Source organism: Sinocyclocheilus anshuiensis, unplaced genomic scaffold (assembly GCF_001515605.1).
Source record: "Sinocyclocheilus anshuiensis isolate Anshui unplaced genomic scaffold, SAMN03320099.WGS_v1.1 scaffold964, whole genome shotgun sequence".
Taxonomy (NCBI): domain Eukaryota; kingdom Metazoa; phylum Chordata; class Actinopteri; order Cypriniformes; family Cyprinidae; genus Sinocyclocheilus; species Sinocyclocheilus anshuiensis.
Genome location: NW_015552666.1, coordinates 644,947 through 669,437, shown reverse-complemented (window position 1 = coordinate 669,437; position 24,491 = coordinate 644,947). Strand labels below are relative to the sequence as shown.

General features: G+C 36.8%; 1 protein-coding gene and 1 pseudogene across 1 annotated transcript in view; one reads left to right on the top strand and one right to left on the bottom strand.

Moving 5' to 3' along the window:
* The window catches only part of LOC107667305 (inositol 1,4,5-trisphosphate receptor type 1-like), a 35,852-nt pseudogene extending 16,434 nt beyond the window's left edge, over window positions 1-19,418 (bottom strand).
* LOC107667304 (sulfatase-modifying factor 1-like) overlaps window positions 17,473-24,491 on the top strand; it is a 10,641-nt gene continuing 3,622 nt past the window's right edge. The window contains exons 1-7 of the mRNA XM_016458944.1: window positions 17,473-17,517; window positions 21,240-21,467; window positions 21,795-21,965; window positions 22,042-22,116; window positions 23,313-23,395; window positions 23,570-23,692; window positions 23,772-23,886. Of these exons, the coding sequence (XP_016314430.1) occupies window positions 17,473-17,517; window positions 21,240-21,467; window positions 21,795-21,965; window positions 22,042-22,116; window positions 23,313-23,395; window positions 23,570-23,692; window positions 23,772-23,886 (840 nt within the window). The remainder of the gene's footprint in view (window positions 17,518-21,239; window positions 21,468-21,794; window positions 21,966-22,041; window positions 22,117-23,312; window positions 23,396-23,569; window positions 23,693-23,771; window positions 23,887-24,491) is intronic.

The following is a 24,491-nucleotide window of genomic DNA, read 5'->3' as shown; positions in this document are numbered from 1 at the left end:
AGTAATTATAGTAATTATAATTTATGGAATTATATATTTAATTATATATTAAATAATGTAATTTTACTACGAATTATTTAAAGTAATTATAATTTATGTAATTATATATTTAATTATATATTAAATAATGTAATTTTACTACATAAAATGCGAATTATTTATACTAGGTTATATTACAGTATATTATATTCTATTTGTATTTTTTTATAGTATTTGCATTTTTAAAATAGCGTTTTTTACATTTTGAAGTATTAATAGAGTAGAAACAAGGACAATAAACCTCTATACCTGAGTGCACTGCTCTCATCAAGTCGTTCCCTCTCAAGACGCATCATTTGAACCAATGACTGAAAAGACGCCCGGTCATTATAGAACACCAGCACATCCTCACCTGCTGTCACCAACTAAGTACACACAAATCATTTCAATAAGAACAGTCTTCACTAGTCTGAGGAGAATAGGTCGGAAAAGTAGCAATGTGGGACTAGTATTTAAAAACACTAATCTCAAAAATTGTTCATCTGGCCCACAGACCTCAGCCATGACAATGTCTTGGCATTTCTTGATGAATTTGTTCTCAGCCTTGACGATGGTCTGGAGGAACTTGAGGTAGTGGACACTGCGTCCGTGCGTCTCGATGCAGTGCACAAAGTGCTGCACTACCCTCTCGTTAATCTCACTACACAACTGGAAATTATTCATGAAGATATGCTGCATGGTCACCGCCTCTAGAATCTAAAAACAGTAAGCCAGGGACAGAGGATTCAACAGCTGAAATGCACAGATACAAATGTGTGTTTATGTATTCATGCTCTCACCCCAGGGTTGAGGAACAGGTTAATGTGTTTGTGTAGAAGTGCCTGGTTCTGTTGATTTCCAGCACAAAAATTCTGAAGGAACTGATGAGCTAAAGTCATAATCTCTTGCATCTGAACATCCTCCCCCTAAAATGTCAACAAAAACACATGTAAACACATAAATCAGTGATTAATTAACCCTTTCAGTTACACAAAGGCTCACACACACCTTCTCATAAGGGATCTGCAACAGTTCCAGGACTACACTGTGAGCTCCCATGTTCCTGAGGAGCCGCTGCTGCTGTTTCTTATTCTTCTTGCCAGAGATGCCCTCCAAAACACACAGTTTGCTCAGCCTCAGAAGGATCTACACACACAAATATAACAACAAACATAAGATATACTTCACAGAACATTCTACTTGCTTGTCAAAACCTACAAATTCCATAAAACATAAACACATTCCACCTCCTTCACGACTCTGTAGTTTGAGCTGCTGGTACTCTCCACTTTGGGTTTGTCTGATCTACTTGAGTTGACGACACCCTGTTAGAGCAGAAAAATATATAATAATAACATAATATCCAATATCCAATCATAATATCATTCACTAGATTTCTGAAAAGTGCTTCTTAGCGTTTCAAAGTTTTTTTTTTAGTTAATTATGGACAAATAACAACAGGAGCACATCCTGACCTTATGGTGCGCTTCAGTGGCGACCTCTCCAGTGTCCAGCCCTGAATCTGACCCCTGTCTCTTATACACCCACAGCTCTGATTTCTCTACTATAGACCTTAGCTGATCCAAATCTGACTTGATCTGTTTGTAATTTTCCACATCCTGACTGGTCACCAGGAGCTGAACCTAAAATAAATAAATCCCATTTACTATTCATATGTACACAACATGACACGACACTATACAAGTATAAAACAATAAAAAGAACCAATACATGATATGAAATATATGGTAAAAGATTCATGAATACATGTGTATATGAACACAAGTGTTAAACTCATCCATTATTACTCATTATCACATCATCCAAGAGGATACTGCACACTGGTGGTGGGTGAGGAGAGACCCGCCGAAATGATTGTAAAGCGCAGTAGTACATAGAAAGGAACTATATAAATACCTCATTCATTCATTCATTCATTAAAAGGTTTGTTCACAAAGGCTTTTTTTATTTTGTCATCAATAAGACAATTAATTCAAATTATTACAAATATGTAAATATTTTTTCAATTAATAAAATTCTTACAATTTTAAAATAAGGGATGCACAGAAATGAAAATTCTTGGCCGAAGCCGAACAAAATGAAACACTGGGCCGAAGGCCGAATACAGAACACGGTTTTTCGAGTTTTTTTTCCCCATGTATTTTGCCAATTTTTTTCACCATTACATAAATTAAATAGACAAAATGTGCTTTTTACTGTTTTGTCTTGCTTTTCAAAGAAAACATCAATTAAAAAAACAACAATTTAAAAATATTTAACACTGAACATTTTTTTACATTCTAGCAGACATTATACCAACAAAGCACAATTTAGCTTAAGATTAACAAGTTAGTAAAATCATATTTTTGGCCATCAGACCCACTTCTTGAATCAGGCATGCATTTTTTACTGTACAAATAAAAGCAGCCTTGCTGAGCAGAAGAGACTTCTTTCAAAACATTAGAAAATATTACAGATCCTAATTTGAACACTATGTGTGAATGTTATAATAAATGTATTAACAGAGCTGTTGTAATTATTATTATCATTATTATTGTCTTACTTTTTTATTTTATTTTACAGAACAACAGTAAAATTACAATACTAACATTTATGAATGTTGATGGAGTTCTTGCTTTTTCTCAACCTTTATTTTGGCAGAAACGCACAGGAAGACCTCAATGTTTCTTTTGTTGACAACAGCAGATTTATAAATGAGTCTCATCACGAATACGTAGCACGTATCACATTGTCACATCATGCCTTGTAAAAATTCATAAAATGTGACTGAGCAACTGACAAGTAACACTGTATCAGCGCAGATATTCCTCGCGCTTTGGACTTTGAACCCTGGTTAACAAACAGATAGCGTGGCAAGTTCGTGCAGGGCTGTCAGAATACATGCAATTCGTGGGTGTATTAGAAAACATAATGTTCTGCAGTTTATTTACTAATTGTTTAAAACCATTTCACGATTTCAATCCTCATACAGTAACCAGCAACAATCACCCCTTCCTCTTCTCATCGAAGACATGCAATATCAGTACTAAACAGTCTCTCGCTGTCAGTGCTTGTAATGATTTTTGCAGTTTTAAATGCTTCCACACTGCTGGCATGTTTGTTGCATTATAAAGAGCACCCGCCTCTCGCTCTACGCTGGTTGCTATTTGATCGTGTCACGTCATTGTTCAGTACAATTTATTCTGTCTTTTGCTTATTCAGCTGAACACTGAAAGAGCTTTTTTTGCCATTTTCGGCCGAATAATTTAGGTTGCCGAACATTCGTTGCATCCCTATTTAAAAAAATAAACCACAATCACCCAATGACAGTCTAAATTAGATTAATAATTTTATTTAATTTTAAATAAAATGCTATTTTCATTGACTAAAATTACATGCCATTTTGGCCATTGACTAAAATTGATATGACAAGACAATTTTCTTTTTGTCAAAAGACAAAAACTACTACAAAACAAAAAGAAATACTGTGTAAAACTGAATACTGACAAGGATGAAATGAAATGGATGGATGAATCTATGAATGAATACCTGCTTAAAGGCCTGTAAGACCTCCTGCCTCTGGCTAAAATGTCGGAAGAGGAGGTGAAGGGCTCGTGACACCAGTGGAGGATAGTCGTGCATGGTCAGGTGCAGCAAGACCCTCAGAAACGTCCGGCCACCGTGATCATCAAGATCCAGTGGGGTGTTTTCTTCACTAGATACACAAACACACACAGATTCACACACATACGGCACACAAACATAAGACAAATTATCAAAGAGCACAACCTTCTTACCTTCCTCCGAAAATCCCCTCCGCTTGCTCTTCAATGTGCTCAAAGTCCAGCGCACCTAACAAAGACAGTGGTTATTCAGACAACATTTTACCCATACAATAGGGTGACCATACGTGCCATTTTTCCCAGACGCGTCCTGGCCAGGATTTCTATATTGCTTTGATTCAAAGTACCTTGAGAGCATTTCGAAAACATAAGGAACCGATGTCATACACCGATCGGTCTGCACACACAAACAAAGCCAAACCCTAGATATTTTAGGCAATATAGAAATCCTGGCCAGGATGCGTCCGGGAAAAATAGCACGTATGGTCACCCTACCATACAAGCTGATACTGACACAAACACACACTTGCTCATTTTACCTTGTACACTGGCAGGAGAGTCATGATTTACAGACGGCTCTGTTTGAGAGTTGCTCTCATCAAACTCTGTTTTAAAGATACAGAGCAGGCAGGAGATCCTGTAGTCCAACCTGACATTTAGAATGAACTACATAAAAAATGAGAGAGTCAATAAAGTTTTTTTTAACTTATACACAACTAGTTTGGTATTTACCAGGCATTCAGCCCACAAATTTCTCAAATAATGATTTAAACGGAACATTACAATCCAATTAATTATGGACTAGGATGTGTTTTAACACCTGTAGGATTTCAATGATCTTGAGTTTGGTGTCCATCACCAGTATGTCTTGTTTCTGAGGTTCACTCTTTGATTTAACTTCTCTGTCGGGAGGGTTGTGGTTGGTGGCTGGCAGAAATCCCCCACCCCTCAACACCACCTGTGTCATCAGCTCTCCCACCCCATGGATGGACCGCATCACATTACTTCCTATAGAGGTGGTCAGATAAAGACTTCAGAGCACTTTCACATAAGCAATTTTTTCAGTAAAACAGTTTGATGTATTTACTTGAAGTGAAAGCTATTTTTTTAACTCTATAGCTAGTGGTGTTTCTGACCTTTGCCACGGTCTCCAGGCAGCTTGATGGGAAAGGGAGTGCTGATATGGATGCAGTCCAGGATGGCCAGCAGGATTTTGGTCAACCTTAGCAGGTCACAGAAGTTATAGAAACCAAAATAGATAAGGTTCCTCGCCAGGTTCACCACCTATAGAACAGACAGTGGAAAGTGGAAATGCGTGTTGAAAAAAAAAAAACCTACTAAGTTTTTTACATTTTTTTAATAAAATGCAGCTTCCCGCAGAAACACGGCATTGTTAATTTTATCAGACAAATCTTTTTTTGTAATAAGTTAAAAAAAAGGTTTAAAAATGAATGGATGGATGGATATATATATACTGTATATATTTTATACAAAAATAATGAGCCTAATGTACAAATAATAGTAAAGATACAGTGATGTAACGTTTTGGTAAATTGACAAATTTTCATGAGGTGACACACCTCAAAAGTGAGCTTGTTTTTCTCCTTGTCTGAGAACGGGAAACTCTGGCACACAACATCTCGCAGGTAATTCTCCACAAACTCCATCGTCTGAGAGAAGCGCTCCTTCACCTCATCGCGTGATGTCCTATCATTATCATAACTGGTAAGAAACAGAAAAACAAGTGGCTGATGAACAGACCACTCACTAAATGGGCTTTTCACTGTTCGCTGTTTCTAAAGTGAACCACTTACTCATCAATGGCAATTTGTGAAGGGATTTCAGACCACAGCCGAGCATATTTGACAGGGGTAACCTGCTCCTGAGGGTCACGGTCTACATGCATGTGCAGCATCATGCGGCAGAATGAGGCTCTGAGGTCAAAGGGTAAGTCTTCGTCTGACATGCAGCGCAGGATCAGATCCACATCCAGTTGTGCTGATATCTTGTTAATGGCCAGGTATTGCCGATCCAGACACATCCGTGCAAACAAATTCAGCTGATACCTGACAGGAGATGTTATTATTAAATTTCTGCATCTATTTCCTCGCATCGCATGTAAGTGTAGGTGTGTGTGCATACCTGTAATAATTAATAACTTCCTGGTCTTCTGTGTGTCCATCTTTGGCATCCTGTGCAAGCTCTCTGATGCTCTTACTCTTCATCTCTCCTCTACTGTCCTTCCAGAACAACCATACCTCCTCCTCATCCTCCTCTTCCTCCTCTGTGCTCTCGCCAAGCACTGTTCCTGCCACCTCAAACCGTGATAACACAAGCCTGACACACAAACACACACACACATTCACTCAATAATACACTCACAGACGTCTAGCCATGGGCTAACTATTTATAACGCTTCATGCATTTCATCACACTTTCTGGTTTGAATCAGTGTTGATGGGATGTTTTGATTTTCCCTCGATCATGTGCCTGCCTGTTCGATATTGTGCTTGCTGAATTATATTAATACATTTTATTTTGGATATTTTTTATTTTTAGCTTTATTTCTATTGTAATAGATTTTAAAATGTCATTTATTCCTGTGATGGCAAAGATGAATTTTCAGCAGTCATTACTCCGGTCTTCAATGTTACATGATCCTTCAGATAACATTCTAATATGCTGATTTGGTGCTCAAAAAACAATTCTCATTACTAATAAGTGTTGAAAACAGTTGTGCTGCTGGTGGAAACCGTGATACATTTTTTTAGGATTCTTTGATGAATAGAAGATTCAAAAGAACAGCATTTATTTGAAATACATTTTTAATAATGTCTTCAATCAGTTAAATGCATCTTTGTTGAATAAAACTATTAATTTTCATTTTTTTTTTAATCATACTCCAAACTTTTGAACGGTAGTATACTGTATATTGCTCTAAATATGTACATAGCATAATAGTCAGAGTAGGGGCTGTACTTGGTTTCGATGAGGATGTCTGCATTTGCTGGGTCCAGGACAGCATTACAGATGAGTTCTTGTGTGACAGGGATGGATTTATTCATAGACACACACAGATCTGACAAGTAGTCCAGAAATCTAGAGATACAGGGACAAAGAAAACTCAAGGGGTCTGCTAAATGAATAAATGTAAATGACCAAGAACATTCATGCAGATATATTTTCGCACACCTGGGCTCTCTGTTCTTGCGGACCAGGCTGACGAAGGTGTCTATCTCAGCTGCAGTGATGTGTTTCTCTAGAAGCTTCCTGTTGTTGTGCAGCAGGGCTGTGATAGTGTCTTCAGCAAGCACATCATATCCTATCTGCTTCTGCATGAAGCGGAACTGCTTTGCGATGTACTCCTAGAGAGGGGGAAAGGGGGAATATTGCACATGTAGTATACAAGTGCACAAGTGCATGTAGTATAAGGGGTTGTGACTGTATTTTGTAGTAGCGATAGCGTAGTTTGATTTGCATTTATTTTAGTAGTTTAGTTTACCTGATTTTTGCGATAGTCCTGTTGTGAGTGACGTAGGACTCTGTAGCAGAGCCGACAGATGTGACGAAAGGGTGCATGACGTTGGTCTGCGAGCTCTTCCAGTCGCAACATAGGGCCGTCCCCACTATCAGTGAATGGGGCCTGCAGCAGCTTGAATATCTGGTCAATCACAGCACAAGATAAAAGGTCATTTAAATGTTAGTGAGATGATTTCAAACTAAACCTAAGATGTGATATAAAAAGTACCTGTTTGAGTATGTTCTGCTCTCTCATGAGTTTCTGCCGCTCTCTGTTAGGTTTGTTGACTGTGATCTCCAGCACATCCTGCGCACTGCTGGGAATGTCCACCACAAAATACACCAGATCCTCCAGCAGCTTTGTCACTGACCTTGTGTAAGAGAGTCATCGGGACACAGTGTGTTTTTGTAAGTGTGAGAAGATTTAAAGAATTAGCATAAAGATGGATTGGTTAAAAAATATTACTGTATCATTACAAGGCAGAAATGGAAGGAAATCAAAGAAAAATGGAAATAAATCATAGATGAACAGACAGATGGATGAATGAAAGGATGATGAAAGAATGAAAGAAAAGTGGACAAATGGACAGATAAATGAACAGACAAATGGATGGAAGGAAGGTCAGATGGGCAGGTAGGTGAGTGGATTTATGGATGGACAGATAAATGAATGAAACAAGGAAGCAAGGAAGAAAGGAAAATATAGAAAAAGAAAGGAGAGATGGATAGATGAAAAGAACAAAAGAAGTAAAGAAAGATGGGAATATGAATGTAAAAATGGTCAAATGGATGAATAAATGATTGAAGGATGGAAGGACAAATACAGAGACGGATGACCGAATGAATGGATGGCTAGATGGCTGAAGGAAAGAAGGACAGACAGATAAATAGATGAATAGGTGGACAAATGGATAGATGGATGGAAAGAAGAAATAGTTGAAGGAAGGAAGGACAGATAGATGGATGGATGAATAAAAAGATTAATAAATGGTTTAAAAGAAAGAATGGAAGGAAGACAGACAGATGGATGGATGAATGGATGGATGGATGAATAAAAAGATTAATAAATGGTTTAAAAGAAAGAATGGAAGGAAGACAGACAGATGGATGGATGAATGGATGGATGGATGAATAAAAAGATTAATAAATGGTTTAAAAGAAAGAATGGAAGGAAGACAGATGGATGGATGAATGGATGAAAGATTAAATAGCTGAAGGAAGGTATGAGAGAAGGACAGACACATAGATAGATGATGGATGGATGGATTAATAAAAAGATAAGATGAATAAATTGTGAAAGGACAGAAGGACAGACAGACAGATGGTTGAATTAATGGGTGACTGAATGGCTGAAGAAAAGATGGACAGGCAGACAGACAAACTGATGGTTGGCTGGATTGATGAATGGAAGGACAGACAGATGGATTGATGGATGGACGGATGTGCACATGAATGAATAGATGGATGTAAACTCTACCTCCTCTCATTCTGGGTGATAGTGCCCTTCTCCAGTTTGGCTGCAATAGAAGCTAAGACTTTACTTGCATCATTAGCAAAATCCAGATCACGAACTTCAGCTGGAGATACTGGAACTACAGCAAAAGCCTCTTTATCTTCCTTCAGAGGAGATGTTCCTATCTGAGACACAAATACAGAGTGGAGGAGACACACTTCAGAGAATCCATAAACCAATGCTAGTCATACATAGACAGAAACTCACTCACTCTGAGCATGACCGGTTTCTCTTCCTCTTTATCTATTGGCTGGTTGGTGCTGTGAACCCATGTATTGGTACAGAGGTGCCTGAGCCTCACGTATGAGTTTCTGACAAGCACAATCCAAAATACAGCTTGTTTAATATATATGTACTTAATCAGAAGTCACAAGAAGTCACAATCTCGCTGTACCTTGGCACAAGTGAGTCTCCGCCTCTCAGAGTAGTAGGGTCAAGCTCAAAGATTGATGATATGTCATTGCCATCAGGAACAGACACCAGTGTGTACATAACCTTATCCTGAGGGTTACGTGCACGTGCTCGCATCACTTCCTGCTCCGAATCCAGCTGCGAGAGAAAAAAATTGATCAACGGCTCAGTCACCGTCTCATTCAAGATGACACTCTGCTTTGTCTAAACTAATGTGTTGAAATGAGAGCAATAAGGTAAAGAGACCCTCAAATGGCTCACACTATGAATTTATAAGAAGCTCAGTTAAAAGGGGAGAAGCACACACACACACACACACACAGCCACACACGCTCTCAAACACACACTCACAGAGGAACGGGTCTCCAGGCATTCTTCTTCATAGTCTGGATTTACCTGATCACAATAAGGTGAGAACAATTAGATAAACGTCGCAAATCACGTTCTCTGCTCTTGCTAACATCAAGCTCTCTAAATAGACACACTTTGATGTATTTGCATGTGTGTTTGTGTGTGAACTCTTATTCTAGGTAACATATCAGTCTAACCTCTGCAGCAAGGTAATGGCCGGTGGCCAGGTGTTTGAACCTAAAGAGACTGTTCCAGTAGCCGGCTCCGCCTCTGCAGGGATCATGCTGAACCACCTGAAAAGCATCCAAACATCTGTTTAGGTTCCCAAACCAGTAGAATCACACTCACAAAAACATCTGTTCAACTTCACAAAGTTGAGTCCTAAACTTACCTCTACCTCCCAGAGTGCTTTGCTACTAGTGGCAGAGGTTGCAGACTGGCGCCCGGTGGTACGCAAAAAGACATACTGCTTTTTTCGGTGTTCATCGCATGTTAGAAACTTCTCCTGCTCCGCATGGAACAGCCTCACCACATCACCCTGATAACATGTATTTCATTAAAAGGCCATAAATATTAATTCCAGTCAAATATAGGCCTTAAAAAATAAACGTGAAGTTCACTGTTTGTGCAGTGTGGATGTGCACGAAACATACTCCTTTCAAGACAACCTCCTGGTTGTCACTCCATTTCATGAAAAGAACAATTTTCCAACTGGTAGTGCAGTTCACTGAATTCACCTGAAAGAGAAAAATATAATGGAATAGAGCAGTGGTTCTCAACCTCAACCAGTGGCGTTCCCCTTTAATTGTCAACGCTAAAGTGACCTTTTGATCCTATCAAGGACCCCCCACCCAAGGACCGTGATTTCTATCAAGGGGGACCTCCACTGTACTGTACAGTATGCAATACACTAGTATTCCATTGTTAACATAGTCATGTTTATATGTGTATTTTACTTCATTGCATCCTGGATTATCCACAAGTTGATGGCTACTGGCATGAAGTGGCTGTCCGGCATTAACAGGGTTTAACACAACCTTATCGCCAATGACCACCTGAAAACACATTAACACACACAAAACATAATAAGTGGGACTCTAATGGGTGTTTATGTAAGTGCAAGAAGCAGGACTACACGATAAATCAAATTAATAATCAAGATTACAGTGGCTGTTTTGCAGAGGTTGATGTTATACTCACATTGTCTCCAATAGAGCGGAGCTTATAGAAGGGTTGGATGTAGAACCACGAGCCTTCATTCCCTGCAGCGTCCAGGGTTACACGCATGGCATTCTTCTCAAGAAGAGCCGGTAAGCGCTTATTTACCGTCAGATACTTATTACTCTTCAGATGGAGAAGCTGTAAATATGTGTGAACAAGTACACAATTAATTTGACTGCTAAATATTCTGAATTTCTACATATTAAGTGTTCTGTATTATACAGACAATTTAAATATTACCTAAAGTAATATTTGTGCTCATGTGTTTGTGAGAGATTTACCTGGATGACGTTGCCGTACTGAATTACTGTACCTAAAAGCTTTTTGTTCTCCGATTCATTTTGTTTCTTTTCTAAATCAGCAGCATGCTAAAAAAAACATATAGTAAGAAATAAAAGAATGAGAGAAAAATTAAAAAATTGTGATCCTGACATGTTGCAGGCCAGGCTCAAACCTGCATTTCCCACATGAACACCAGAAACCCACGTAAGCACATGCAGTGACTATTGCTCTTCAGAACATCTGAGGGAGCTTCAGAGATGTTGCTAAATATACTGTACTTGCTTAATTAACCGTCCTCCAAAAAAAAATCTGTTGAGTAGTAAACAAACTTTGCACTCTTTATTGACATCTTGTAACATTGTTCAGGTGGCCCACAGAGCATTCTTCACAATCTGTTTCATTTACAAGCACATCTTTTTTTAATTGTCAGCAACTTTTCTTCATTCTGTGTATATATAAGGTCATAAGCAGAGGGAGAACCAACTGCAGGCTGAAGCCATGAAGTCTAGGAGGTTGGCCAATTTAGCCAAGCAATCACATAAATAACTTACATCATCTTGATAATTATCCAACTGAATTAAGCATGATTTGTTTTTATAAGCATGATAGACAACTAAAATAAATGCATATTGATTTAAATGCGGATATTGAAGTAAATTGTAAAGGAATGTTTTACACTCTTGAATAAACTTGTTTTTGATGCAACCATAATCTACTAAATACAAATTAATCTGATAAATTTGATTTAAAAATATAATGTTATCATTCCTTAAAAAGACATTATCTTTGTGCATGAATACAGCAAACAACGTAAGATGAAGTTTCCAATGATCTAAGGTAAATTTATAATTCCTCAATAGTAAATACGTTTTAGAGCTCAAGGTTTGGTTGGTTAACATGGCCCTTTTAGCCTCTGCTGGTGGATGTTGGATGACGATGAATCTTTATTCATTGACAGTAGGGCTGGACGATATGGCCAAAATTTATATCACGATATATTTCTTAATTTCGGTCGATACGATATAATTCCGATATCGATATGAACACTATTTATCTGAAATAGAAATCTTTTGTAACATTATAAATGCCTTTATCATCACTTTTGATCAATTTTAAGCATCCTTGCTAAATAAAAGTATTAATTTCTATCATTTCTTTCCCCCCAAAAAATAATAAAAATGATACTGAATGGAATAATGTATAATGTTACAAAAGCTTTTTTATTTCAGATAAATGCTGATCTTTGGATCTTTCTATTCATCAAAGAATCCTGAAAAAAAAATGTATTCAACTGTTTTAAATATTGATAATCAGCAAATCAGCATATTAGAATGATTTCTGAAGGATCATGTGACACTGAAGACTGGAGTAACGGCTGCTGAAAATTTAGCTATGATCACAGGAATAAATCACATTTTAGCTGTTCACCAAGGCTGCATTTATTATTCTTATAGATTATTCTGCTGATTATTCTTATAGACTGAAACAAATGTGCTTCAGCCAGAAAAAAATTGTATGAAAAGTGGTCCGAGTCGCTGCAGAAAACAAAAAAAATTTAACAACAACAAAAACTGGAAATGTTGCTGGAGACGGGCTTATTGAAAATGCAAACTCATTCTCTGCCAGCAGGAGGCGCTTTTATATGGGATGATATTAGACTCAAAATGATCAATAGATGCATGCACAATTATCCATGCACTGCATACATTTTATACATGTATCTTACTAACCACAAACAAATGCCTTTCAATTTGAGTCTGTGGAATTCGGGATTAAATGATTGTGCAGCAATTTGTACAAATAAAGAGATGTTTGCAAATAAAAATGTTCTGTTCTGCATTCATATATCATAAATTGCTCATGCAAAAAGGAATCTATGCATATGTGGATCAGGTGACACGCGTGCATTAATTGATGTCTAGTTCGAGTCAATCTTGTTCAGTTCATTTGGATTTTGAGACTTAATTTTCGCAGTTTACAGCATTTCACGTCCCCCACACACACAACTACCAACGAACAAGGCCCAGTGCAATTCATTAACGTGTACACGATTCGAAAAATTCGCAAACGTGCGTCACTACACTGAAACAAATGCTTTTCAACCGGTGTCTGCAGAGTTAAGAATTACATTAATGTGCAGCATTTTGTTCAAATAGAGACATATTTGTGAATACAAATGTTACAGTTTGTATTAAAGTATCATAATTTGTGCATGTAGCGATTAAAATGTGCATTTGTGGATCAGGCGACACACGTGCATTCATTTACATCTCTTCTGAGTAGATTCTATTTGATTAATTTGAATTTTGAGACTTTCATTACGCCCTTTTAGCCTTGCCCAATCCACACACACACAGCTCGCGATCTCAACGAAGTCAAACGCCACAAATAAATCAATGTATTGGAAACACTGGTAATGTATATCGAAATATCGGAAATGTGTTTAAAAATCATATCACCGTTATTGAAAAAAATTATATCACGATACATATTGATATTGAATTATTGTCCAGCCCTAATTGACAGTCATTAAAAAATAGCAGTATATTCCTATGAAATAAAACAAAAATTATTTAATGTTAACCAGTTCCTGTTCTTGGAAATTAATTTTTCTTTTTCCATGTTTGCTGCCTTTAAAGATTTTTTTTTTTTTTTTACCTCACAAATTCCTAACCAAAATGTCATAACATGTGCTGGACTTCTCCAATAATTTAGACTGCTTAAACCCTGTTCCTTTCTGACAATCGACTTCAAGCTCACATTCATAATCGGTCTCCATCTAGTCAAAATCTGAAGGAAGTCCCCACCCAACATTTTTTTCTATTTGATCAACTGTTTCATTTGGATGTATGTCGCAATATAGAAGAAAACATCTGTCACTACCACCGTTTCATTTTGAATGTAATGTTGTACCTCAGGATAGTTGTTACTAAAGGGTTTGTGACTGTGTATGTTCATGTGTTTCCACCAGCCAATCATCTGTGAATTTGTGGATACTAATTCTAGACCAGCTATTATGAGCAGCATTATTCTGAAGGAGCCAATGGAATTCCCTATATTAATATAAACAAACAGATCATGATCGTGGCTAAGGAAAGACTCAGCTTGCACTCACATGGAGTTTGTTGAGCAGAACAGTATCTGTGGTGCTGGTTCCTCCAGGTTTGGCAGCTTTCCAGAACTGTTTCTGTGCCGAGTATCTGTTCATGGGACACAGTCTGAAAAGACAGTCTACAGACAGAGAAAGAGAGAGAGAGAGGGAACACACATTTCATCCCAGCACAGACAAACAGAACACCACACATACACACACACACACAATCACACTGTTTTAAACACACATACAGCTTTCAAAACTTGCTGATGAGGATGACAAGGTGATCATAAAAGGGAAGGACGAAAATCAGTATGAAAATCAATATGTATACTCTGTCTGTGTGGTTTGAGCATACATGTGCATAACGTTTTAAAAAAGGACTAGTCTCCTCACATCAGATGCAAAAAAAAACTTCTAACATTTTCAACAGAACTTAATCAAAAAATGTGCATAAATTCAGGAGGATGTAGTATGACAGAAAACACAGTTTTTCAAAAGTGATAAGAAAAGTGCTACAGTCATAAGAGTGAAAATGCACTTCTTCTTTCCAGCAGAACTCCAGTCTTACCAAATAAGGAGAGAGGGGGAGTCAGAGATAGACAGACTGACAGAGAGAGAGAGAGAAAGAGAGAGAGAATCTGGTCTGTTTCTAGTTTCTGAAGATTGGGATGATAAAACACCAAAAAGCTCTGGGGTCATTGGAGGAATGTAGAACACACTCTCGTATAAAAACCATAGTGTTTAAGAGTGTCTGATTACAAAAAAACAAAATACATTTTTTTTGTTTTTTGAGAGAGAAAAGTTGCTGCCACAATGCTCACACTGCTAATACAATGGTGTTTTGGGTGGTTGCCAGGGTGTTGCTTACTGGTCCTTAAAAAGTTTTTTTTTAATTCCCCACACCAAACCACTATGATATAGTTCAGGTCCCTCCTTCAATGCCAGTCAGTTTTGCTCGTTTATCTTCTGCCAGATAAGTTTGATCTCTTGGAAATTAATGCATACCCAAGAAAAAAATATATTCATGAAATAATAACAACATAAACCAACATGAACCATCACATGCTTCCGTTTTGCTTTGGTGTGTGTTTAATTCCCCACACCAAACCACTATGATATAGTTCAGGTCCCTCCTTCAATGCCAGTCAGTTTTGCTCGTTTATCTTCTGCCAGATAAGTTTGATCTCTTGGAAATGAATGCATACCCAAGAAAAAAATATATTCATGAAATAATAACAACATAAAATGAACCATCACATGCTTCCGTTTTGCTTTGGTGTGTGTTTATATTTGAAGGAAATAGTACGCATTCCTCTCTATGGGGGCCCACTGACCATCAGACAATTATCTCTCCTCTCCTTCTCTTCATCACAGACTCAAGCACATTGCGCAAGGCTTATTTATCAGCCGGGCTGAGTTATTGAGATAAATGCATTCGATAGAGAATATATAAAAGTTAAAGGGATAGTTCCTTATGTTGTTCAAAGCAGCAACTCTACAAAAATATTGCAGCACAACTGTTTTTAACATTGATAATAATAAAAATGTTTCTTGAGCACCAAATCAGCTGATGATTTCTGAAGGATCATGTGACACTGGAGTATGGAGATGTGAGGACTGGAGTAATCGCTGCTGAAAATCACATGAATAAATTACATTTGAACATATATTAAAATAGAAGACAGTTATCTTAAATTGTAATAGAATTTTACAATATTACTGTTTTTTCTGTGTTTTAATCAAATTTGGTTACAGCAACCAATGGTGGTTATCACTAATGCAAAAATGGCTTGTTTCACATTTCATGATGTGTCAACTTTGTATATGCACTAGTGAGTATGAAATTTAAGAGCTGTGATGGGGGGAAGATTAGCAATGAATCATGACTTAATGTCTTTTCCTCACAGAAAAAAAAACTATGTATGGCTTCGAAGGACTAGGAATATAGTGTAAAATGTAATAAATGTAATAAATATATGTGACCCTGGACCACAAAACCAGTCTTAAGTGTAAATTTTTCAAAATTGAGATTTATACATAATCTGAAAGCTGAATGAATAAGCTTTCCATTGATGTATGGTTTGTTAGGATCGGACAATATTTGGTCGAGATACAACTATTTGAATATCTGGAATCTGAGGGTGCAAAAAAATCTAAATATTGAGAAAATCACCTTTAAAGTTGTCCAAATTAAGTTCTTAGCAATGCATATTACTAATCAAAAATGAAGTTTTGATATATTTACGGTAGGAAATTTACAAAATATCTTCATGGAACATGATCTTTACTTAATATCCTAATGATTTTTAGCATAAAGAAAAATCTATAATTTTGACACATACAATGTATTTTTGGCTATTGCTACAAATATACCCCAGCGACTTAAGACTGGTTTTGTGGTCCAGGGTCACATATGTTTTGAACAACATGGGAATGAGTAATTAATGACAGGATTTTAATTTTGAGACAAACTATTCCTTTAATATTCAGTAGCCAACTATTGATGGAAACCAGTACACACACGATGTATAAATGTACTCACTCACACACCTACTCCTGATGTAGCTTCTCAATGTCACCAGCAGATGCATTTTGAGTGATGTGGGGAGTTTAGAGGGCAGTCAGCCTCAACCACACACAATCTTGTGAGCAGCCTTTGAAGTATATTAATTTTTCAAGTCCTTCGACTAAGTAGATCTGCACTTTCTGTGTTGGTAACAATTTCCACAGCAAAGTAAACGTCCACAGAAAAGAGATCAGACTGTTCTACACTGATTTATGCGTTCAAAGATTTGTTTGACAATAATATCGTTCCAAAACTGTATTACGTTGGTTTCTTCCAAGGAACACAATAGGAGGAATTTTTGTACTCCGCATGACTCACACACTATATTAAAAGTCTTCTGAAGTCATTTGATAGGTTTGTTTGATGAAGGGGGTAAAAATTGTGTAGTTTTTAATGAAAAGTTTGTTTTAAAAATCTTGGACACTCTGCTAAACATCTCCTTTTGTGTTCCATGAAAGAAATAAAGTCATACAAGTTTCCAAAGTTTCATACAAAGGGTGAGTAAATTAGATTTTTTGGGGTGAACTATTCTTTTAAGATTTTTGACAGCAAAAAACAGAGGGGGGTTAATGTTAAGGAATTAATAGGAAAAGAGTGTCTGGACCTTTAACAAATGAGCTGGCTCTGCTTGTTAATAATTTATTTGCTGTAATAATCACTCTTGGAACAAATCCATTTTAAATACCCTGCTCATAATATCCACTAATCTGCTTTCAATTAAATTTTATGAACATGTCATTTCAAACCATTTTATCACAACAGTCAGTGTCAATCAACTCACCCTAGAGTGCTTATGAAGCCACTGGTAGAGCCTTCAGCATAAAGGGAGCAAACATCCCCAATGTGCAGGAAACTTGACATTTTATCCATCATGGCAACCACTCCACCACCTGCAGAGTTCAGAGGTTATGACAAGGTCTGTGTGCAGGTTTATCATTAAACAGACAAGCCCAACAGCAGCTCTAACCATTAAAAGGCCTGTAGATTTATGAATGTAAAGCAATATACAGTACTGTACATATAATGTGTGGTTAGAAGTGTCATTCACTATAGTACATAATACAGAAACAAAGCCGTTTCAAATAGAAAACATAAAAAATATTAGCTCTGCAGAGCTCTATAAACAGAATGTTTAAAACAAAGGAAGAATATTCAAGTCTAAACTAATTTAATGTCTTCAAAGACAGCATAATTGGCTTTAAACCACAAGTGGCTCACTGCATGAACTAAATAACAACATGTGATTGGAAATATTAAATATTAAATTATCAGTAACCCATGATGTGAAAAAAGACAAACAAGTTGAGGACTCTAAAACTGATTGCTGCATGGATCTTCATTCTTTTGTTATTATAGTTTAAGCTGAATCCATCCTAAATATATATTATTATCTAATGCTTATATAGCATGGGCCTTTTCACATTCTCGGTTCCAATTCAGTTCATCCCTAAATCTCATTCCTCCACTCAGTTTCGATCACCAGAAGCTGGCAAATTACAAGTTGGCAAGTTATTTATTAATTTAACTGACTGGACACCCATTCCAAGTCCAGTGCATTGGAATAGCATACTAAAAACATACATTCAGTGTTACATTTGCAACTAGCAAAACATGCCAAAATGCTAAGTGCTAAATAATAAAAATAATAATAATACACTGATTTTGTTATCTGAAAGTACTTATTCTGTAATAACGTAATACTTCAAAAATAGATGCCATATTATTTCTCTCATAGTATTTCTGTAAATGGCAACACACATTTTCAGTCTTCTACACTATCCCTATTATTCCTATGTTCATATTAAAAATTGTTGTTTATCCAACATATTAAGGCATGGAGACATGGAAATGTACTGCATAACAGGAATAACCCGGCTGATATAAAAAATAGGTTTACTGTAGAAACAGGATTTGTGAGCATACTGTACTGTCTGTTACAGTTCCATGTAACTCCTATGACGACTGTATCATCACAGATTCTTCCTGTAACTACTAGATTTGATTAACAAATTATTAGACAACCAAACGGTTAATATGCAGAGAGAAAGAGAGATGTACGGATGTGCGGAGGAGGGATTTGCATGTGAATTTCTATGTAGCCTACCTACAAAGCAAAAAGCATACAAAAAAACTGTTCGTTTTACATGAAAATGTATGTATTTGTACTTATTGCGCTACTTGCAGCTTCATCTGATGCTGCTGCAAGCGTAATGCAGATTCTGTGCCATTTTATCTGTTGAACATCAGCAGATCGTCCGTCTTTGACAACAGAAACTAATTCAATTTTCTACCCCTGTCAACAATGTCAAAACGAAAAAGACAGAAATAACACCGAGCATGTAGCCATTATTAACTTTTTCCAGCAAACGCATCTGTACTGCATGCATGCCCTAAATAAACTCACGGAACCAGACCTCTTCTTAACTTCATCATAACATTGTTTTGGATTATTGCGTTAAACAGTATAAAACATCAGCTCTGGCCAACTGATACACTTTTGTCTTCCTCGTTGAGTTTGTAGCTTTTTTTTTTTTTTTTTAATCTTTCTACATGCGAGTTTCTCATGGCAGTTTTTGTAACCTAGGGGCGGGTTCAGCAGGAGCGCGATGCTCTCCCGCAGATAAGATAAATATTTAATGAACCATAATTCATGAACAAAACTCTTAGTAGTCCATTTATTCTTGTGTAGTCTCTCTCTCACCTCTCTCCGACGAAGTTGGAGCAAAAGTGTCCGCGGTATTTTCCCAAATGTTTCGTCCTCTTTTTGAGAAAGTTAATATCCCGACTCTTCACAGAGTCCAGCAGCAGTCCATCGCCCCGATGTTCGTCTCTTTTCGGCTTGCCGAGTGACTCTGTAAACAGTGGAGTACGATGGGGTTTTGGGAAATTGTGTTTCAGTTGTGCTACGCTCTGGTCGTTTCAATATTCTGCGACATTCAAGAACTCAAGACCCAGAATTTCCCTTTCATTTGGCTAAAATTTTGTTCTTCTTGTGAACAGTCTATAGAGACTATATATAGCCTATTTATAGCCAAAATATGCAAAAATGTGTAAGTAGGGTGACCGGGGAGTGATGTAACACATTTGGAAATATTCGTCTGCTAATGGCGTTAATAAACTTGCACCACTACCGTTTTAAATTTTGTGCACGGTTTTATCAAAATGGCTTAATATGGTCTAAATCATAAGCATCTCTACTTTAATTAAATGTATGCAAAGGTAGCTACCATACAAATGTGAAGTAAAAATCAGCTGAGAAATGTCAGCAGTAGCCTATTGGAGATGCCTTAAATGCCCCCCATTATACCAACTTCCATGTCATTGGCAGCAAGGCAGCATCTGAAAAGCTGTGCAAAGTTTTGAGATGTTTTGTATTAATCAAGCTCATTTATCAGGGCATTAGGTCAGGGAGTTTAGACATCACCAGAGTGAATCTGGACATTGATTAAAGCCATTCTGTGTAAAACAGATGGCAGAAACAGATTGGCAACCTGATATGCTGCCTTGTCAGATTCTGTGAATATGTTGTATATCTGCAACTGTTCACATCAGACCAAAATTATTTCTAAAATATAGAAGATAGAAACTTAGACATCACCAGAGTGAATATTGAAAACATTTAATCCATTCTGTGTGAAACAGAAGGAGGTAACAGATTTCAGTAACCTGTTATGTTGCCTTGTTGGATTTGGTGACCCTGCTGTATGAATGTTGCTGTTCACATAAAAAAAATGCTTTCTAACATATGGAACAGAGATGGAAGTTTAGACATCACCAGAGTGAATAAAAAAAAAAAAAAGCAAAAAAGCCATTCTATGTGAAAAACATCCTATTCTGTCAGATTTAATGGACCTGCTTGCTATCTGCAGCTGTCCACATCAGAGCAATCAGACCAAAATGCTTTAAAAAATAAAGAAGTGAGAAGTTTAGACATAAACAGAGTTAATTTAAGAAGCATTACAGACAGTCTGTCCTGAAAATAATAATAATAATGATAATAATAATAATAATAATAATAATGTCTTAAATATAATAATTCCAGATTAAATGGATCGTTTTATTCATATATTCAATACATAATTAAAAATCAAAGTATCAAATTAAAACACAAACAGTAAAATAATAATGATAAAATAATAATTACAGAGCAAGCAATAGCACCCAGACAGCGTGTCTAAAAAGATAATTTCTTTATGTTACTTGAAAAAAACTAATCTGATTACGTAACTCGCATTACTTGTAATGTGTTACCCCCAAACACTGGTAATGAACCTGTTTCTCCTCATCACTTAAACAGGCTCCCCCAAGATTATGTGAACGAGCGCCTGGCGCGTCCTCTCACGAACATTTAATGAACAGCGACCTTTAGTCACAGATTTCTGTAGGTTTCCGATTTCGGCAGCGGCACAACTAGGTGACTAAAGCAAATGTTACACGCTAGCTGAGTAACTGCAACTGAGATGAATGAGAACATAAACGGAGAGCTGTTTAAACGTTAGATGAGTCCAGGACAGTGAACTCCATAATTTCTGTGCATAGCGGCATCTACATGTCAGCTGACTGATCACATGACTTCTTCCGGACTTGCAGTTCACCAGGAACAGAGTTGAAACTGGCTATGGCCTCAACTTTGAATAGTTCTTTAGGTTTATTTCTCTGCATTTTAGTAGTGATATAGGCGACATCGTGCTCGAACAGCAGTCGTCTGAGTCACAGAGCACGGATTGTGGTTGTCAGGGACTGAAAAGGGATGTCACCGTTGATATAAGTGATGAAAACAAACTGGAACATCAGGATGGTGCAAATATATACTCCAAAACAGCAAACGAAAGCCCACACAAGACACAGCATGATATACGCAGTAAGGTAGGTTTGTTCAGTTAATCACTTATGTTTGCAGTTATCATATTCTTGACGAGTAAAGTTTTTTATTGTTTCATTGACTGCCTTTTTTTTTTTTTTTTTTTACAAAAAAGAACAGAAAAGCACAATAAAATCATTAAAGTACATTGCATTTAAATGTGGTACTCTACATCTAAAACATGAGGACATAGGGCTATAAACAACTTATCGTGGAAGAATGAAGGTCATAATCGTTTTAAAATATATGATGATGAAGAAGTATTTTTTAATTATTTGAGAAATTATTGTTTTAAACACTAAGCAAAACATCTGAATGTTGTGTGTGTGTAGCTGGTGCTGCTGCAGGGAGGTTGGTTTATGATGGGAACAGACCCAGGAATACCACAGGATGGAGAGGGGCCACAGAGGAGAGTGAGGCTGGACCCTTTTTACATTGAAGAGCATGAAGTCACAAACCAGCAGTTCCAACACTTCACTAACCAGACAGGCTACATCACAGAGGTAAATAACCATTTACTGGGCCATAAGACAAATAATCAATATACATACTCGCTCAATCAGCTACCTGTATCAACAGGCTGAGCATTTTGGAGACTCCTTTGTTTTTGAGGGACTGCTGAGTGAGGAGGTGAAGAGCACTCTGTCACATGCGGTGAGAAACGTGTACATTTTTTAATTCTGTTGTTAACTATGTTGTTAGTGTAGTATTGGACAAAATATTTACACTGCAAGGCCTTTCTTTCTTTCTTTCTTTTATATTGCAATAATGGTCAACTGCCTGCTGGCCATACATTTTCCTTACATATTTGTACACTACACTACAATTTGATCAAAGAGAAAAACAGTAGCTGTTTTGTAATTTTTTGTTTAAATATATTTAAAAATGTTGCTTTCTGTGATCAGCAGCCATTACATCAGTCTTCAATGTTACATGATCTTTGGGAAATTGTTCAAATTTTTATTAGTGCTGCTCATTTATTATTAGTGGTTCGGCTGGTTCCTATTTTTATCAATGTTGAAAACATTGTTAAAAGTTTTTTCTGCTTAATATTTTTTATGGAAACCATGTTACTTTTTTTCAGATTTCTTTGATGAATAGAAAGTTTGAACAGCATTTATTATAAATGGACAATCTTTATTTTTTTATTTTAATCTTTATTTTTTCCATGTATTATAAATGGAAATCTTTTTTAACATTATAAATGTCTTTACTGTCACTTTTGATCAATTTAATGCATCCTTGCTGAATAATAGTATTATTTTCTTTTCTTTTTTTTTTAATCTTTCTTACTCCAAACATTTGAATGGTAGGGTATCACGGTTTCCTCAAAAATATCAAGTGTTTTCAACATTCATAATTATAAGAAATGTTTCTTGAGTATTAAATCAGCATATTATAATAATTTCTGAAGGATCATGTGACATTGAAGACTGGTGAAATGGCTGCTGAAAATTCAGCTTTACCATCACAGGAATAAATTGCATTTTATTTTAGAACGTAATAATATTTCACTATATTACTGTTTGTACATACAAATAAATTAACCTAAATGTTGAAAAAAATCATGTCCATCCTATTTGTCAATACCCACATATATTCGTGGGTAACACTGAATTGAAATTAATTTAAGAGGGGGCCGTAGAACAGAATGTCTTGGAAAGACGGGAAATGTTAAAAATTAACTACAAATATAGTCAAGTAATGAGCCTGTCTCTTTGTGCCTCCATGAACTCTTGTTTTAGAAAAAGAGCTAGAGATCTTAATCTCAATATATAGCCAAGAATAGCCAGAATGTGCATTTATAGATAACTAAGCTGCACTTCAGTTTGTATATTCATGGTCAGTAGGTGGCTGCTGCTCCTTGGTGGTCACCAGTGAAAGGTGCAGACTGGAGACACCCAGAAGGACCAGATTCAACCATAGAGCACAGGTAAAAAAATAAATGAATAAATAAAATAAAAGTATTTAAACAATACCACGTGAGCAAATAGTGAGTGATTGCAATACAACACCAATTATACTGTTTAATCATATGATATGTTTTCAAGTCATATACCTGTTTAGAAGTCATATTATTAAACATAATCTCTGTGTTTTTATCTAGGATAAATCACCCTGTGCTGCATGTGTCATGGAGTGATGCACAGGCATACTGTCACTGGGCCAAACGCAGACTTCCTACTGAAGCTGAGTGGGAGTTGGCCTGTAGAGGAGGACTGCAGGATAGGTGCGCGTGTGTGTGTGTGTTTTGTTCATTGTTTGTCCATTTTAATGTCTTTTTAACATATTCTCTCTGCCCCTCTTAGGCTGTGCCCATGGGGAAATAAACTAATGCCCACAGGGCAGCACTATGCTAACCTGTGGCAGGGAGTGTTCCCTAACCACAACACAATAGAGGACGGCTATGCTAATACATCACCGGTAACACAAAGAAAGACACAAAGTAGCCCTTTATCTTGATTTACGTGTGTACTGGGCTTTAAATTTAGACAGGAGAAATTAAAGAACACTGACTGATTACCTGGGCCCTCATTTATCAACAGTGCGTATGCACAGATGTGTGCGTAATGAGTGCATAAGAACAGTTTCATGCAAAATGTGGGATCTACCAGCTTGTACTAATACGTAGGAATGTGTGTAAATATAAGCACAACTCTGAGCATGCTTACGCAGAGAATCTAGTGGTAGAATGGCGATACTACAAAAAGAAAGTGCCGCTGCATGTGTCCTGTGTCCTTTAATTGCAAATACTGGTAACACTTTACTTGAAGGGGTGTGCATAAGACTGACATGGCACCTTCATAATTATGACATGACACATGTCATGAATATGAAGGAGGTTTTATGCATGTTTATGACAACTGTCATTAAGTGTCATTCGCTCAGTTATGTAATGTTTAATGCAAAGATGACATTGTTTGAGATGTCTTTGTTATTCGCTATGGTTAGGGGTAAGGGTAGGGGTAGGGTTAGGTTAGGGTTAGGTCAAATAATGTCATATTTGCATTAAAAATGACATAACTGAG